Source organism: Rhincodon typus, chromosome 36 (genome assembly GCF_021869965.1).
Source record: "Rhincodon typus isolate 14 chromosome 36, sRhiTyp1.1, whole genome shotgun sequence".
Classification (NCBI taxonomy): Eukaryota; Metazoa; Chordata; class Chondrichthyes; order Orectolobiformes; family Rhincodontidae; genus Rhincodon; species Rhincodon typus.
Genome location: NC_063367.1, coordinates 21,256,811 through 21,275,648, shown reverse-complemented (window position 1 = coordinate 21,275,648; position 18,838 = coordinate 21,256,811). Strand labels below are relative to the sequence as shown.

The window sequence follows — 18,838 nt, the reverse complement described above, 5'->3', positions numbered from 1 at the left end:
CACACAGTCTCACTCACACACACACAGTCTCACTCACACAGTCTCACTCACACACACACAACACACACACAGTCTCACTCACACACACACAACACACACACACAGTCTCACTCACACACACAGTCTCACTCACACACACACAACACACACACACAGTCTCACTCACACACACACAACACACACACACACACACACACACGCAGTCTCACTCACACACACACAACACACACACACACACACACACACGCACAGTCTCTCCAAGTGTCTCATCTTACCGCTTCCGTGTTTTGGGCAGGAAACCAACCATTTCCATGGCCAGTTGTAAGCGTTCAAAGTCGTGTTTCAGATCCTCACCCTCTACAGAAAAACTGTCCTGCTAAAGTTTGAAGGAAAACAATGCTGTTAGAAAAAACTTGTTGACATAACTGCGTTTTTGTTTTTCAGCCTTTCTCCCTGAAGGTATCTGCTCTTCCCTGGAATAACCTTTCACAAGTATTCGTCATCCTCTTATACTATTTCTTACATGAGAGTCTCAACACTGAACATCGTCGGCTGTTTTGCTGCAGAGACCATTAATACCATGCCCAATCCTGTCCTTACTCAATATATAGTCAAGTACACTACTTCAGAGAAGGATCAGTGACACTTTGAACTGGAAAACCTATTCACTGTTCTCTCACTCTGTCCCCTCATGCCCAATCTGTTCATAAATCATTAAATCCTATGTAGCTGCAAGACTGTTTTTCCAACACATCCAGACCCAGATTGTTTCTGGTTCATCGTGTTCAATTGTTCTTTTTTTGAAAGACATATACATCCATCTTTACAGCAAAGGGAATAAAAGCATAAATAGGATTTTCACCTTCTTCCAACAATAAGGAATATATCGGACTAAAGAATAAGATAGTGGTTCCAGCTCTGAGGTTGGTTTAACTGTTGATGAAAACTGACTTAAAACTTATTTAAATTACTCTCATCATAAATCACAGTTTGCTTCATAAGTAAGGCTGCTTTGTAGTTGTGATTCATTGTCTCCTGTTTCTAACTATTCGGCTGATCAGAGAGCTGTTGGAAATTATATTATGGGCAAATGCAACTGAGGGCATAAATTCAATTCAAACAAATGATTTTGCCTCCTTCCCAACAGTTCCACCATGAAACTTAAATGAGGAAACCCACAAAATCAATCCTAATAGGAAAAGTTCTTGCATTGATGATACTTCACGCTTTCCGTAGTTAAGATGCATGCCTTCAGAAGTTCAGACAGCTTTGAAAGAATGCCAAAATTATCAAGATAGGTAGTTATCTTTAAGATCACAGCCAGAGAAAATGTAATCCTGTAGGTAATGGAAGATTCAGATGTTTGCAGTTCAATCTTGTAAAACGGCCTCCCTCCTACCTCAAACAACACTCTTAGCCATTCACTCTTTCAACTGGCAATACCTTTCTCTTCTAATGGTGGAAGATTTGTGTTGTCATCCTCTTTTTTTTTTAAAAAAAAGACACACATTTGCATTGCACTTTTCATAATTTTGGGATAAAGCAGATCTCTTCCGAGCTAATTAAGTATTGTTCAACTGTGGTCTTTTTTTTAAGCAAACAACGCAGGCAATTAAGACACAGAAAAGTCCCACATCCAATAATAAGGTGAATGATCAATTAATCTATGCTAGTTAAGTGAGTTAGCAGATAAATTTTGGGCAGGAAGATTCCCTTGTGTCTCTATGGATAATGTAATGGGGTTTTTGTCAACAACTGGGGACAGACAGAATCTAATGTTAATGGCTCATTGAAAACAAGACAACTTTAACAGCACCACAACAGCATTCTCCCAATACTGTCCCAAAGATTTGGATGGTATACTCAATCCAGAGTGAGGGTAAGTTAAGAAGAGCTATAGATTTTCCAAATCCAAGTATTTTCTACGCATTGCACAGAAGAAGCAATGGTCCTGCAGTTCATGGATAAGAGTTAGCAATTGCAGGTAAATACATTAATGTATCTTGAATGTATCAAGACAGGTGTCTTCACAAAGCCAAGATTACTTCAAGGTAAAGGTAAAGAAGGGAAGGGAGAAAGGGAACGTTTTTGCTAAAACTTTGCTACTTATTCTCAGTCACTTTTAAGGTTGACAAAGCAATACTGCAAGAGACACCAGTGGAAAAAAAAGTTTCCGATTCAAGATGTTCACTTGTTATTGCCTTTTTAAGTGGTTGCCAATACTTAGTAGCTGTGGGAGTTGGCCTGATAATACACTAATCACGTGTACTAGTGGTTGAACAGATGTCCTCTAATGTGGTGCCAGGGAGAAATCCAAAGGTGAGTGAGGGTAATTCTGGGGAAAGCCCAAAGAACAAACTCACAATAATGCAACTTTATTTAATATCAAAAAGCATGTTCACTTGGATCCGTTTACAGTATGCAATGTTTGTGTTGCAAGAGTTCACTGCCTCAAGAAAAGAGGCAATCTAAAACTCAGCCATCAGTTGAATCGTGAAAATACCTGCTCAATGTCAACTCAGATGTTCAACTTCCAGGCCATGACATGTGTGCATAATGTAGGATGATTGTAATATGGTTACAATCACGTTGCACAGTTATAGATGGTCCATTTCAAAGATGTTTAATGAAAGACAAAACAGAATGATAAGGTGATATTGTGGAAGAATGCGATCAAACATGCCTTGTTAACTTTAAGCCATCTTGTGGCATCTTACTTAGATGGTTACCGGTGGCCACAGACGTGACTAAATCTCAAATAGAGGTTGTGATAGTTAGGTCTATAAATGCCTTACTGCAATACTGCACATACTTGATCTGAGCAAAGTCATCAACCTTAAATGTTAACTCTTGCTCTGACCACAACTCTATTTCCAACATGCTCTGTTTTCTTTATAAAAGGTTATCTAATATTTTACTTAAGTAACAGTTGAGTCATTTTGGGGATTTTATGTGAATAAAATGGATGTGAGAAATGGAGACCACCTTACTTTTACGTGTACAAACACAGGAAAATGTAACGGCATATACATAGCGGCACAGTGGCTCAGTGGTTAGCACTGCTGCCTCACTGCACCAGCGACCTGAGTTCGACTCCACCCTCGGGCAACTGTCTGTGTGGAGTTTGCACATTCTCTCAGTGTCTGTGTGGGTTTTTGCTGGACGCTTCAGTTCCCTCCCACAGTCCAAAGATGTGCAGGTTAGGTGGACTGCCCGTGCTAACAGTGCCCATGCCATGTCCACAGTGTCCAGAAATGTACAAGCTAGGTGGATTAGCCACGGGAAATGCAGGGTTACAGGGTTAGAGGTCTGGGTGAGATGCTCTTTGGAGGGTCAGTGTGGACTCGATGGACTGAATGTCCTGCTTCCACACTATAGGGATTCTATGTAACAACTGTTATATTGTAGGTGATGATTACTGGATGTTTAACAATGTGCACAGAAATGGTTTGCGACAGTATTTTCACAGCTTTCATTCTGAAAAGTCTGACAGCAGTTGCATTATAGTGGGTCACAAACCAGACTTCACAATAACTCAAAATAATGTCACATAATTCCTGGTGTCACATTTATTGTGGGTTGAAGTAAATGCTAGAATTTATGCAGCACTTTAAACATGTATCTCAGAAAGCTCACAGAGGAAGGAAAATGCTGTTGTATTGGTAATGCCAATCGACTAGCAATCCAAAGGCCTAGCTTTGGGGACATGAGTTCAAATCCCACCACAGCAGCTGATGGAATTTAAATTCAATTAGTAAAATCTAGAGTTTAATGATAGGTGGAGGAACAGGTAGTGTTAAGAAGCAGGGAGGCCACAGAAGGACTAGCAGAGTGGGCGAAGAATGTGCAGATGGAATACAATGCCGCAAAGTATGAGATTATGCACTTTGGTAGGAAAAATAATTTTCTAAATGGGGAAAGGCTTCAGAAATCTGAAGCACAAAGGGACTTAGGAGTCCTAGTTCAGGAATGTCTTAAGGTTAACATCCAGATTCAGTTGGCAGTTAGGAAGACAAATGCAATGTTGGCATCAAGAGGGCTAGAATACAAGAGCAGAGATATACTGCTGAGGCTCTGGTCAGACCACATTTGGAATACCAAGACCAGTTTTGGGCCCTGTACCTAAGGAAGGATGTGCTGGCATTGGAGAAGGTCCAGTGGAGATTTACAAGCACGATTCAGATGATGAAGGGCTTGTCAGACGAGGAGCAGTTGAGGATTCTGGGTCTGTACTCAGAGTTTAGATGGATGAGTGGGGATCAGATTGAAGCTTACAGAACACTGAAAGGCCTGGATAAAGTGGACATGGAGATGTTTCCATTGGGAGGACAAACCAGGGCCTGAGGGTACAGCCTCAGAGTGAAGGGAATGACCCGTTAGAACTGAAAGGAGGAATGTGTTCAGATAGTGGGCAGATAATTGGTGGAACTCATTGCTGCAGAGGGCTGTGGAGGTTGCATCATTGAGTATATTTAAGACACAGATAGATAGGTTCTTGATTGGTATGGTTATCAAGGGAAGGCAGGAGAACAGGGTTGAGAAACATATCAGACGTAATCAAATGTTGCAGCAGACCCGATGGGCTGAATAGCCCAATTCTGCTCCCATATCTTACGGTCTCAGCAATAGCAATCAAGAAAAGAATTGGAAACCTCGACTAATCTTTTCTTTTCTTTAACCTGCCATCCTTAAAACAGTCTGGCCTATGTGTGACTCCAGACCTACCGCAATGTGGTTGGCTCTTATCTGCCCTCTCAAATAGCCAAGCAAGCCACTAAGTTCAAGGGTAATTAAGGATGGGCAACAACCACTGGTTATGTATAGTATGTAAGTGTGGAACTGGGAGCATTTTTGTCTTGCACACGTCAAGACAATTTGAAAGAATATCAGTAAAGGGGAAAACCAACATTGATACTTGAGAAGAGTGTGCTGGCAAACTGATTAATAAGTGGACTCTGGTACAACTGTCGCTAAGAAGAATGCAGCAGCTTGTTAATGATCATTAATAACTCCCTGCCAAGCCTTGTTTAAATTTTAAACCAAGCAGGTTGACTCTGATTGGCTAGAACACTGCCAATAGAAATGAACCAGCAAATGGTTGTCGCTCATTTTGCTAAGTTGAAACAGTGTGTGCACATTTCTTTCTGTTATAGTGGCGGTGTGAACCAACTGTTGCAATAGCAACGTGAATGGTATTCGCCACCAGCAGGATGTTGCTGTCAAGCTAAAAAGACTTTCTGCCTATTACACAAATTAATAATGTGGTATATGAATTTCAGTACAGGTGTGATGCAAGGTAAGCAAATCATGCAAGGACTAACAGATCATATCAAGCAGCACATTTCTTTCGTTGGTCACAATAAGCAACATACTGAACTGTACCCAACCAGTCTACACTTGGAAAATTCACAAAGGTATCTTACATTAGCAGTGATTCTGCAAGTGAACAACATTTGCTATTTAATTCTGAGTGTATATATAACTACACTGACAATCAATTCAGGATTGTCAGTTCAGCATGCAGTATGGCACACTTGCATGTACAGGAAGCTACATACGTTAATACATAGGGCCTTGTCATTTGCAGATAAAAGAACATTCATACACTCCACCTGCTTTAACTCAACAAAGCAGGTGACAGCCATTTGATGGTTCATCTCTTAGGACAAATCAGAGTCAGAGTGCCTGGTTTAAAATCTAAATAAAGCATGGCAGATAATTATCATCACTAACTGCTGCATTCTCCATGGCCACATCTGTAACAGAGTCTACCGGCCAACCAATCTCTTCTTATCAGTATAAAAATTGGTATTCCTCTTGAATTAGTACTCCTACGAATTTTTCTGGTGAGTACAAGGCAGAAAGCTTTGACAAACCTTATTTCAGCAATACCAAAGGACAGGTTATTCCTGGTGTAATGCATTTTTTGACATAGTTTTAATGTGCAGATAACTCAAAAGCCAGAATGCATATCAGGGTCCAACAAATAGCTATGATGCAAATGACCAGTTAAAATATTGTAGCAAGGTTCGCCAGAAGATGGAAATTCCTACACTTCTACAAATAGTGCCATCTGATCTACAATATTCAAAACTTAACTTTATTTCTTTCTCCAGAAAGCTGCCAGAGATACTGTATTTCCAGCACTTCCAACTTAATTTAACTTCCAGCATCCCAGTATTTTATTTCTGATCTATAGGGAACCACCTGTTTCAACACACCAAGCAACACTGCAGCCCTTATAATTGTACAGTCCCAGAAGACCAGCCAAAGTTTTGCACCTAAAGGCTGGGACTTAATGAAGCCTTGATTCAAAGACAGTGGCTTTAGGGACCCAAGCTGCCTACTTGAATAGCATTGGCTACTTTTGATATCTTTCTCGGTCTCTTTAATTCACTGATTTCGTGTCCACATTCGGGAACTTTTAAGCAGTAAAATACCTGGCAAGTAATAGGAAATTGTCAAATTTTTTTGTACAATATCTAAATACTGGATACAGATATTTGGCCCGCTGAACATACTTCAGCAATTTATAGGTTTTAATATGGCACTAGTCAGACTTCTGTCTTAAATCCTCTGGCTGAAGATAATTTGTGGGAGCTAATACAATATATACTTGTCATTAGTTTAAAGAATATTTGTTCCTTTGGAACTTAATTATTAAATTAAATGCATGATGCAAGGATACTAGATGCTGCTATTACCATAATACCAAGACATGTTTATTTATTTTTGCTCAAACCCATTCATTTTAATACTTAGCACTAGCGTTTGTATGCACGTACCGAACAGCTTTATCCTAATAATTACTTGCAATTAGCTTGTCCTTTCTCCCTTTTCCAAAATAAGTTTTTTTTCTCCTAATAGTACTAATCTCTTTGCTGACGTCTTATTTCTTATTTGCCAGAAATCCTGTGTTTACTCACCTAAACGCATGCTTTACCTACACAGTCCAAGATATTAAGTCCTAGATGGCTTTCAGCTAATATTTGTGTCAAATAACTGATACCCAGCAATTAGGGATCAAGACTGGAAACCATGGCTGATTTTCTTTTCCTTCCTAATCTGAGATGACAAGTCCAGGTATGGGACTCTTGCACTACCCAAAATAAAATGGCGAACACAAGGTTAGTGAATGAACCATGGACTCTTGTGTGATTCAACTGAACACTGCTTTGACTACTTAAACCAGAGAAACCATTAGATTTTTAGAGTCAGAGATGTACAGCACGGAAACAGACCCTTTGGTCCAACTCATCCATGCCGACCAGATATCCCATATAAATCCAGTCCCATTTGCCAGCTTTTGGCCCATATCCGTCTAAACTCTTCCTATTCATATACCCATCCAGATGCCTTTTAAATCCCGTTATTGTACCAGCCTCCACCACTTCCTCGGTGTGAAAAAGTTGCCCCTTAGGTTCTTTTTAAATCTTTCTCTTCTCATCTTAAACCTATGCCCTCCAGTTTTGGAATCCCACAGCCCAAGGAAAAGACCTTGTCTATTTACCCTTTACATGCTCCTCATGATTTTATAAAAGTCTATAAGGTCACCCCTCAGCCTCTGCTCAGGGCAAACAGTCGCAGTCTATTCAGTCTCTCCCTATAGCTCAAACCCTCTCACCCTGTCAACATCCTTGTAAATCTTTTCTGAACCCTTTCAAGTTACATAACATCCTTCCTATAGCAGGGAGGCCAGAACTGCAAGCTGTATTCCAAAAGCAGCCTAACCAATGTCCTGCAAGCCACAACATGACCTCCCAACTCCTATACTTAATGCATTGATCAATAAAGACACGCATACCTAATGCTTTCTTCACTGTCCTCTCTACCTACAACTCCACTTCCAAGGAACTATGAATCTGCATTCCAAGGTGTCTTTGTTCAGCAACACTCTCCAAGACCTTACCACTAAGTGTGCTTTTATCAAAATTCAAAATCAGATTTTGGATGCCTCTGAAATCCAATCAATGAACTGATCTTCTCCAGTCAACAAGTCAAATCATAAGCATCATTACAAAATATTTCCCATGTGTTAAATATTAAGGTATTAGCAGTCTTAAGCTCCCAGCTCAACTGGAGAGAGGCTGGAAGTCTTGTTAATGTCTACACTTTTGAGTAAAACAGATTGGCAGCTGAAGTATCAAAAAATGTAATCTGGAAGTGGTCCACATGCCAAACATCAGATATATAAAAAGTAAAGTTGACAGAGTCAACGATTCACACTGCAACTTGAAGAAGCAGGTAACAGGCAGAAAGCAAGCTCAATCTTTTTTTTTGGTTAATCGTTAATCAAGTAAAATTACTCAAGGTCTTCTGTGCAATTTGTCCTTATTTTGGAGCCTCCCTTCTCTGCCAGCTCTCCCCAAATGACACCCAACATCCTAAAACATTGTTTATTTAACAGATTATTAATATGTTTACAACACTATTCCTCCAGTATCACCTGATTTATGATTACCTACTTTTACTGATGGTCTATTGCACTGAATACTAATATTTAACAAATTAGATTTCCCATTTATATTTAGATCTACATCAGTTTAACTGAAGTCCAAAAGTCAATGATATACTTTATTTCTTCAAACTGATGATTGCAGAAGCACTGCCCTTTTGTGGATCAACTCAAAAAATGATGAATACAGACAATGATCCAAACACTTATAGTCATTCATTGAACCCAACTTTCCCATATCACAAGTCCATGCAATTCAGCTATCATAAATAAAATGTTATTATGCACAGAAGCAAAGAAATGGTGTAGCATTGGTACTACCAATTGTGGTACAGCGGACAAATATGTATAGAAACCATTACAAGGAATCACTACACAGAATCAAACTTGGTATTAATATGTTTTCAACCACAAGGAAAGCAAAGTGTTGGGTAGTGCATTCATGAAATAGTCAAAGCTGTGTAACTTGTATTGCAGCCTGTAATGCAGTGCATGTTAATAGGGCTCATATGGGAGCATTAGTCACCAATTTAACTGCTGGTGGATTAGAGAAGCAAACAAGAGATTGATGAAAAATATGAATGCTTTACAGAAGAAAAAAAATTGTATATAAATATTCTTGAACCTTCTTTTCTGCCCCAATGACACAATCTAGAATGATCAATTTAAGCTGCTTTTGGTTGGATTAAAGATCTAATTGTTTCGAGAAAAACCAACACCTTTTGATAGTTTTGCCCATGCTTTCTTTCTGGAAATACAGTGATATGTCAGCAACTCATCACTAGTAATGAAAAACTCAAATACTAACCAGTTCTGAATCATAGTAATAATCATCCCAAGTCTGTCTGAGCGGTTTCTTTGTCATCTGAGAAAGCAAGATAGATGCCATTAGGAAGTGTACACACCTTAAACAACTTTTACAAGGATGAGTCAAGATCCACATCCAGCAAGTAAAGTTCAAGGGATACCAGTGAGGAGAACCTGTTCTCCTCAAAGAAAAAGCATATATTTTTAACGTTACACTAAATAAATTACAATAATCCTGGTATGATCATAACATCTAATTATCTATCAACAGGTTTTATATTTTCAAACTAATTAATTGCAACTGCAATGAAAAAGGTTCAAGTTCAATTATGAACTTTAGCCATAGACTAACCTCCATTTTCATGAATAATGGTTTTTATCTGTTTAGATTCTTCTCTCACCAAACTCCTGCAGCAGTGATGTCAGAGAGTCTGCGGCCACAGCGACTGGGACTTCCAAAGGGCAGCAGCATTGGCAACAGTGACTTCCAAGAATCTGCAGCAGCAATGAAAGCGACTTTCAAGGGCCTGCAGCTGCAGCAGCGGCAACCTCCAAGGGCCTGTGGTAGCAGCAATGTCTGAGGCCCTGCAGTGGCAGGAGCAACTTCCACAGGCCTGCAGCAGCATGGAGACTCGAGGCTTTGGGACGGTAGGTAAGACTTTTAGATCTGGATGCTTCCCTCTTTCTTGGCTCTATTTTTTCACATTTGTTTTATTTAATTCTGATTTTCGTATTTTATGTGGCTGTTTGGTTTTTGTATCGAGATGGGATTTTTTAAAATTTTGGTTTTTGTACCTGCTGGTGAGTGGCGATTTTCTACACTTTTCACTGTACTCCTGTGTTTGAGTACATGAGACAATAAAACCGAATTTTAATTCTAAAACCCAAAAACGTTCAATTGTGCAAGTGAACTTCTGTAAAGATGTGTTTTGGGTGCATGTTATCAAAACACGCCAAGTGGTCTCTTGCACATCCTTAGAATTTTGACTATTATTCAAAATGAAATCCAATTTGGTAGCAGGGTAGGACACTCCTCCTGTTCTTCTTTTCTTCTCTATTTCTCCTCTTAAGAGTTTTTTCTTCTTTTCTCCTGGCCTCCAGCGACGACTCCTGGCCTAGTGTAGCAACCTCTTAGACTGGTGCAGCAGCCTCCCACAGTGGCCTCCCGGCCTGGCATGGCGACCTACTGGCCTGGTGTAGCAGCCTCCATGCCTATTGTAGTAGCCTCCCAGGGTGGCCTCACGGCATAGCACATCTTGGTCCAGCATGGCGGTCTGAAGTGATCTCCCAGCCTCATGATCCTCAAGGTGAAGCCCAGTGCGGTGTGGAGCCAGGGCCTGGCGCAGACTGGAAGCTGAGTGCCAGCATGGTCTGTTGTTCTGAACATTTATTTTGGCAGCTGGACATTGTATTTCTCTATTGCCCAAGATCTTGTAACTAAAGAAGCTGTACCTAGGTACCTTAATATCTTAAAAAGATGGTGCTGTAAGTGGCGACGTATAAACTTTTCACTATATTCATTGAGGATATGTGACAATAAAGCTAATTTAGTTCAATTCAATCAATGATAAAATAGATCACCTTTAGAATTTTTTTAATTCACATATTCTCCAAGATTATGTCAGCTAAATCTTTTCGCCACTAAGATCGAAAGCTTAGTTATGCAGTGTCTGATCACTCAAGAGATCAACAATCAATACATTATTACAAACGTCATTCATCCTGTAACTTGGGAAAAGGTGGCGACTAACTTATGCATGGCAGAGTCATATAACACGGAAACATACTCTTCAGTCCAACTCATCCAGGCTGACCAAACATCCTAATCTGAACTGGTCCCATTTGCTAGCATTTGGCCCATATCCCTCTAAACCCTTTCTATTCATATACCCATCCAGATGCCTTTTAAATGTCGAAATTGTACCTGCGTCCACCACTTCCTCTGGCAGCTCATCCATACACGCACTACACTCTGCGTGAAAAAGTTACCCATCCTTTTTAAATTTTTCCCCTCTCACCTTAAACCTAAGTCCTCTAGCTTTGGACTCCCCTACCGTGGGAAAAAAAGACCTTGGCTATTCCACCCTATCCATGCCTTTCATGATTTTATAAACTTCTAGAAGGTAATCCCTCAGCCCTCGATGGTCCAGGGAAAAAAGTCCAACAGTTGCAATGTTTTTATTTTTACTTGTTCATGGGAGTGGTCTCATTGGCTGGGCCAGCAGCTGTTGCCTGCTATTATTTGCCCTTTGGAAGGTGATGTTGATCTAGCTTCTAGACCCACTGAAGTTCATGTGATAATGTAATTTGGCTAGTGACTCTGTTTTGTGCACTTGGTAATGTTACTGCAAGAAGGACTATTGGTTAGGACGTCAAAAAAAGTTCAAACAATGCAATAGGACTCATCAAATTTACCTGAGTTATCAGGTATCAGACAGAAAACAACTCTTTTAACATTCCATCTAAAAGACTGCACAGTACTGCTAAAGCCTACGTGACCATGAAATCCTGGATCAAATTTTTAAACTTGGAAATGGAAATGGAACTGTTACAATTATTATTTTGAAATATCTACAATATTTTACTTTAGTTTCTATTCCACTCCATCTTATCTGTATGTGGATTTTTTAAAAAGCCAAGTTAAGAATGGATGCTCATCAGCAAGAATCAAATGCAGAGCTACATTCTATAAATGATAGGTTGAATAGTCAAGGCCTTTTTCCCAAGGTAGGGGTGTCCAAAACTAGAGGGCATGGGTTTAAGGGGAGAGAGGAAAGGATTTAAAAGAGAGCTGAGGAGCAACTTTTTCACATAGAGGGCGGTGAGTGTACGGAATGAGCTGCCAGAGGAGATGGCGGAGATGGGTTGAGTTACAACATTTAAAAGGCATCTGGATGGGCACATGAATAAAAAGGGATTAGAGGGATATGGTCCAAATGCTGGCAAATGGGACTTGGTCAGATTGGGATATTTGGTCAGCATGATGAGTTGAACCGAAGGGTCTGTTTCTGTGCTGTGTAACTCTGACTCTAAATCATGATTGTAACAAAGTGAAATAATTACCACAACCTGAAAAGCTCCTGTAATGTGGTTAAAACATGCACAAATAGAACAGAGAGAAATTGTCCTATTATTAAAAGAGACACAACGGTATCTTAGAATATTAATTTAAAATTGCTCACGAAGACATAAAAAGTGCTTGATTAGGGCTATGTTTTTGTAAGTCAAAAAGTATTATGTGTCAAATTTGTACATTTTAACCTTTCTCAGTAGATTGCAGGTACCGTTCACGGAGTAGGAATTCTATTCAGGGTAAAGGGGAGATGGCAGCAGTGTGCAAGGATAGTGTTAGATGAGCCTGTTAGAACAGCAGCTCTATGCTTTGCACATTAAAACTGCTAACTGTGGCATTTCACGATGCTTTGATTTTTTTTGTCCATTACTTCTCTTTTTCTTTAGGCACCTCATTTCTCACAGTAGCGTGGGCATTAGATATACCCAGTACATCAATAATTTAGCCAACCTTTTGAGGCAAAAGCAACTGTTATCAAGAACAAGCTCAAATTTGTCCTAATTCAATATCTACAAAGAGACTTTTCAGCAGAATGTGATCCAAAACAAGAAGCACACCTTTTCTCCTCTAGGCTAATACAATTGTAACAATATAATTGTTGCCGTGGAAGAGCTTGACTGTCTGTCCTTTGTTAAAGCAATAGCCTAGATTTTCTGATTTGCAAAACTCAATTAGTCAGCCACATATTGCCTTAAGCAATACTACTGACGGAAATTAATGTCCCAAATTGCAATTATCAGTGTTCTCTCTCCTACAAAGAAACTAAATCCAAATTAATTTCATCAAAGGAAGGAAACAAAAAGCCAAAAAGTTGAGTCACAGACTTTTGCAGTCCCATCCAAGGCCTGCTTTTAAAAGAAGTGATACGCTTTTTTTTTATTCTGAAAGATTGAATCATCCATATTTATATTGAGTAAAAATAATCTAGCAAAATAATCAACCTTGTCCATAATTTTGAACTTTGTTTTATATTGCATTGTTTGCATCTAACCAATTATCTTATTCTGAACTTCAGTCAAAAGGCCTTGAGATGTCTTAAAGTTGTTGGTGACATCTTTAAACCCCAAACGTCCATTCAACAGTTAAGAAATGCCATGTCCTTTCCCTGCTGGCTAGGGAACATAACTTCACACCACAGAAACTTCATGATTTAATATAATTTATCAAATACATATTCATAATCAGCTGCCATTAATTTTCTGACATGCATATGAATGCTATGAAACTTTCATGTTCATGCCAGCTGGCACAACTTCAATCCACTTAATACTGAACAAGATACTTTCCAGCTATAATTTCTGAATTTATTATCTTCAATTTTTCACAAATAACATCTGCAATGAAGTATTCTTTACACAGAATTAGCTTTTGGCACTAACCTGATTCAAGTAATGGTATTCTTCAGGCTCCTGCAGGTGGAAACCTTTTTTCTCTTCTTCATTGGATCCTGCCAGCAAGTAGTAGAATACATGATAGTTTCTGAAACAGGAATGTCACATCACAATGTTGCATTAACATTCAAGTGACTGCAACGTGACAATAAAATTGTGAAGATGTGGCAAACTTAAATCAGTTATGTAATATAAACAGAAGCCATTTGTACTATCCTAACAGTAAAAATGCTCAAAATCTAAATGTGTTAATTTATACTGAAATTATTGGAAGTGGAGATGCCTCTAACTGCATATAATTGAGGCTGATCATGCTATCGATGGTACTAATAACAGGCTACATTAATTTTCACACGTCCATATATTGATCCAAGATCATCATGTCCAATTTTTTTTTTTACTCAAGAAATAGGGGATTCACTTTTACAAGCAACCATTAGAGAAACTGAATCCTTCTCTCATAGGATTGGATACCGTTCCTGCCAAACTTGCCACCAGAATTTGTACAAAAGGATCCAAAAAAGTATTTTCATTCTCAAATTGAGCAGCCAACATCAAATAGTGTGTTTTTCCATGGTTCAATGAATGAACAGGTTTGCATAAGGGAGAGTTTGACTTCACTGTGAAGTGTCATACTGAGGTTGGACTTTTTAGCCATTAAGTCAAAGATTAACTTATACAAAGAATACATGAAAAACGAATGATCTTGGGCTAAAAATCAACGATCAACATATCAAATTAACCATCATTAGAGTGTACATATTAAATTATTCACAAACCCAAAGATTACAGTTAAGATTCCCTCTAAGTCTGGCCTCTGGTACCATCCTGTTCCATGTAAAATTTGCTACATTTTGATACACAGAAAAATTAATGAAGAACCAATCTCAATCACTATTCCCCAGTGTCTTGCCAGCTACATTAGTAAGTTAATAATCGCAATTTCTTTCAGAACAAATTATCTTTAATATTCCAATACAGATTCTGTAAAGTATTATTCCAAGACCAAACCATACATTGCTGTTATCCTTAACTACTCAACTGGAAACTATTGCGAGGTAAAAATGATGTATCCTATCTGGGGTGGGGACACAAACCTCACCCCAAATCTTTTAATCATGGGGTGAATTGTGTGTTCATTAAATATTACTGCCTGAAAATAGGGTTAATTCCCATTTCAGATATATCAAGCATAGCACAAAAAAGGTCAAAGTAAAATTCAAATAATTGCTTGTTAGAATGTAAATTAAACACCATTTAAAAAGACATCGCAGGCTTTTTGTCTAGTACTCATCAGGTATGGGCCGCAAGAAAACAAACTTTGAAAAGGGAAACCAATTTATATAGCACAAGAAGAGGGCTGCTGACTCAGTGGCAGAGAGATGCAGCTGGATCTGCAACCTAACTAGATGAATAAGCTCAGTCAAGGCAGGTATTTCTGATTGATCAGGGTATTGTAATAGGAATGCAGCAGGGATTGGCGGGTTCCAAAACCCTTTCTCAATAAAAAAGATGCAATGTGTACACAAATTCTTTTTGTCTACACGTAACAGGGTCCTAAAAGTTACCCAAGTAAATTCTAGCCCATGCTAATGAAAATTTACTGCAAGCCTGACCAAATCTTAAAATGGTCTCTGGTGTAATTCATACGAGTTTTGATTATTTAGTAAATATTGCCTAATTACAGAAACAAATTACACCATTTTGAGTTTTACAAGCAGGTCTGGTTGAGTCCAGTCAGTATGCTGCCCCTTGCAGACAATTAAAAAGATATATTGTTTGACATGGTCTGCTGATCAATGAGACATGCAGTCTACATACCTGGTGTCACATCATTGCTGAAATTCGTGTACCATATTACTCATTTGTTGATATCCACAGTATCTTTTGAGCTTGGCAATAGCATTCTTTGAGTGGAGAATACCACTCATGTGTTTACTGCAAAGTAGTAGCATGAGGCAGCCTCTACAATTTCATTGTTGAGGAATCCCAAGTCAGTTGTACCACTGTTTCATGCAAAGTGAAGCTCTCTCTACGTCATACTTAATTTGTACTGTTCCATGACCTGAAAATCCTGATGGGCCAAAATAAAGCACTATGTACAATATGCCAAACACCTCCATATGCTTGTACAACAAGGTTTAAAAATAAAAATTCCTCCATTCTGTTCTCTCAAACACTCCCAGGTCACATTTATTCTGAGTTATAAAATGCCTTTTAACCTGCCCTAACTTATGAAAAGTACCCCTATTGCATCAATGTGATTTGTTTCACTACCAACAAACTGTTACAAGCAAAATTGCTAATATCGGACCACCTTTGTTTTGCAATAATTGCTTCAAAATTAATTTCAAACAAGTTTACAAGTTTACCATAAACTACAGTTCTTGCCATCTGGCAATTCCATTATAGCAACAAATATCAAACAACAGTGGTAACTGCAGCACAAAAAGATATCATATTTCAGTATGATATCATAAAATGTAATAAAAAAATTCTTTCCAATAACATGGCATTAATCACTATGTTGTAATTCACCTTAAAATGTTATATGATTTTTAAATTGCCAAATACAAAATTAAAATACTAGAGACCTAGTTTATCCTACACTCCAACAAAGAGATGCCATTTTCTTAGTATGTTTGTCCCATGGAAGGCGGACACCACTTTCCGAATTCTGGAAATATTCATGACATTTCAAATTGACTCAGTTAATATTTTGCATGTCTTACCGTTCATTATGCTCCTGGTAGACCAGCCGTGACTTCTCCAGCAGGTACTTTTCAACATAAGCTCTACAAAACCAAAATTATATTACTTGTTAGATCAATAAAAATCTTTCCCAGGAATCAACCACTGAACCTTTGATCCGTTCCCATCATACGTCCAGGATGTGCATACAACTAGGACATGTACATCCTTCCTTAGACAGAGACCCAAGTTGCCTTAAACTACAGAAAACTGTACACAGTACTCCAGGTATGATCACTCCAAAGTGCTCGGCAACTACAGCAAAACTTCCTTAATCTTGAAATCCAACCTCTGAGCATTAAAGCCAACATACTATCAAATCGCTAACTGAAAATTACAGGTTTACTTTGTTTTATGTACAATGCCATAATCCCGGAAGACAGCATCACAGTTATGTTGTGATCCTACTAGGTACCAATAACCATTTTTTTGTTTAAAGTAGGCAAAGTTTGAAATTCGACAGAATAAAGCTAGTGTTCCAAAAGTTTGAAAAACAAAATTAACTTAACTGTACAAGAAAGTAAACAATGCAACTTAAGTATATTCAGGACTAACAGTAAGAAAATATGAGTTAACAGACAAACTGTGGTTGAACATTGCACAGAGTGCATTTTAAATTGTCAATGCAGGTCGAGACACATCCCACCAGCCACTATGGACCACCAAATCTTAAGTGTTTCGTTTATAAAATCTAATTCTTATCCTTCACTAGGATCAAAAGCACTGGCTTAAGACCTCCCTCAAAAGCCACTCCATCACAGACTGCCTCAAATGGCTGCTCATGACCTCATAATTCAATCCCTTTCCAAGACTGCATTCCACCTGACTTTCAGACCGCATTCCAGCATCTATTCATAATTCCAGTCCCTTAGCAGACAGCTAGCTTCACTTAGCTGACACTACCCTTGGTGTTTCAGCAACTTTCAAATGTTTCTCAGTTCACCAAGCAAACAATGTTTTTAGGCTTCCTTTCCCATTAAATATCTGGAAATAATATCTTTTAGTTTAATTCCCCAAACTACCTTTGCCAACATACATCTCATATCCATATAATTAGCTCTTTTTAAATTTAATATTAGTTTCAGGTTTAAAAGCACATCACTTGCATACTCATTGTAAAATTCCACATATTCTGATCACTCTTCCCCAAGAATCCTTTACTCATGTTGATACTTAACTCTGTTTCATTGCATAAGATTTAAAATTTAAAATTTTCTCTGGTTGTATTCCCTATATATTTTTCTAGATACTGTCTCAAATGACCTACTGGTCAAAGCTGCTTACATCCATCATGGAAAGTATAAATGATGCCTGGTTTGAAAGGGTTTAAGGTTTCAAAGGGTTTAATTAAGGTGAGAATGCAAAAGGTATTTCAAGAAATTTGAAAAGATTAAGGGCATTAGAGTGAAGCTTGACAACATATTAAAAAGAACTAATAGCTTCTTCACTAAAGTATTTAGGGCAAGGGGATATTATTGAAACATTAGATCTAGGCCTTTTAGACAGACTTTTATAAGCATTGGGTGGTAAACATTGGAACTCTCTTCTACAAGTGATAGTTGATGCTGGGTCAATTTACCATTGTTTTTATAAAATATTTCATGATTACATGCGCTCAAAATGCTGAGCTAGCATTCCATGCTACAAAACTTGGCCTCAAGATATAAAAATCTAAAGGGCTCTAACTAAAGTAACCTTTGTCTCATTAAAGTTCTCAACTTGAATTGCTGAATGTAGTTTCGAGAAACAGCTTGAATGATCAGAACTTATATCCAGTCAACTAGTAATTAAAACTAATTTGCCTTTAAGAGTCAACTCAAATGCACAATTCTGAATAATTTAACAGTCACAAATTTGGGCCTATTAAGATTTTACTCTGATTCTCTCTCCCTTTGAAAGCAACAGTATTGCCAATATTCTGCAAAACATACAGGATTTTTCATCATGTAATGGACAAGATAAACACAAGTAGGCTTTGCTCATCATCCTATATTCACATAATTATTACAACTTTGAGAACAATAATCCTTTATTCAGAAGGGGGTTATAGTAGTCACATGTCTATCAAAACTAAAGTAACAGATGAACACACAATAACTAATTTTATAGATATTCACCAAATACAATCAATTTTCTTCCACTTGCGTATGTCCTTAATTTCGAAGTTACCCACCTAACAAAAAGAACTGGAGGAAATTAATAGCATCATCACCTTCTGTCTGAACATCATCAGAAAGGTAACATATTCAAGAACTGTTACACAGAACTCCAACAATTTTTATAACATCTCAAAAAGGATCAACTGCAGTCTTTTCAAATTGACAAAAATCAACACAGATTCAAAATATCAATATATTTACC

The 18,838-nt window shown here is 38.2% G+C and overlaps 1 protein-coding gene across 6 annotated transcripts in view; it reads right to left on the bottom strand.

The window, feature by feature from the left end:
* myo9aa (myosin IXAa) overlaps nucleotides 1-18,838 on the bottom strand; it is a 308,137-nt gene that overhangs the window by 171,017 nt on the left and 118,282 nt on the right. For all 6 annotated transcript variants that reach the window (XM_048617105.1, XM_048617106.1, XM_048617109.1 and 3 more), the window contains 4 exons: nucleotides 16,459-16,521; nucleotides 13,715-13,814; nucleotides 9,264-9,320; nucleotides 276-376 (listed from right to left, as the gene is read on the bottom strand). In XM_048617105.1, coding sequence (XP_048473062.1) covers nucleotides 276-376; nucleotides 9,264-9,320; nucleotides 13,715-13,814; nucleotides 16,459-16,521 — 321 coding nt within the window. The remainder of the gene's footprint in view (nucleotides 1-275; nucleotides 377-9,263; nucleotides 9,321-13,714; nucleotides 13,815-16,458; nucleotides 16,522-18,838) is intronic.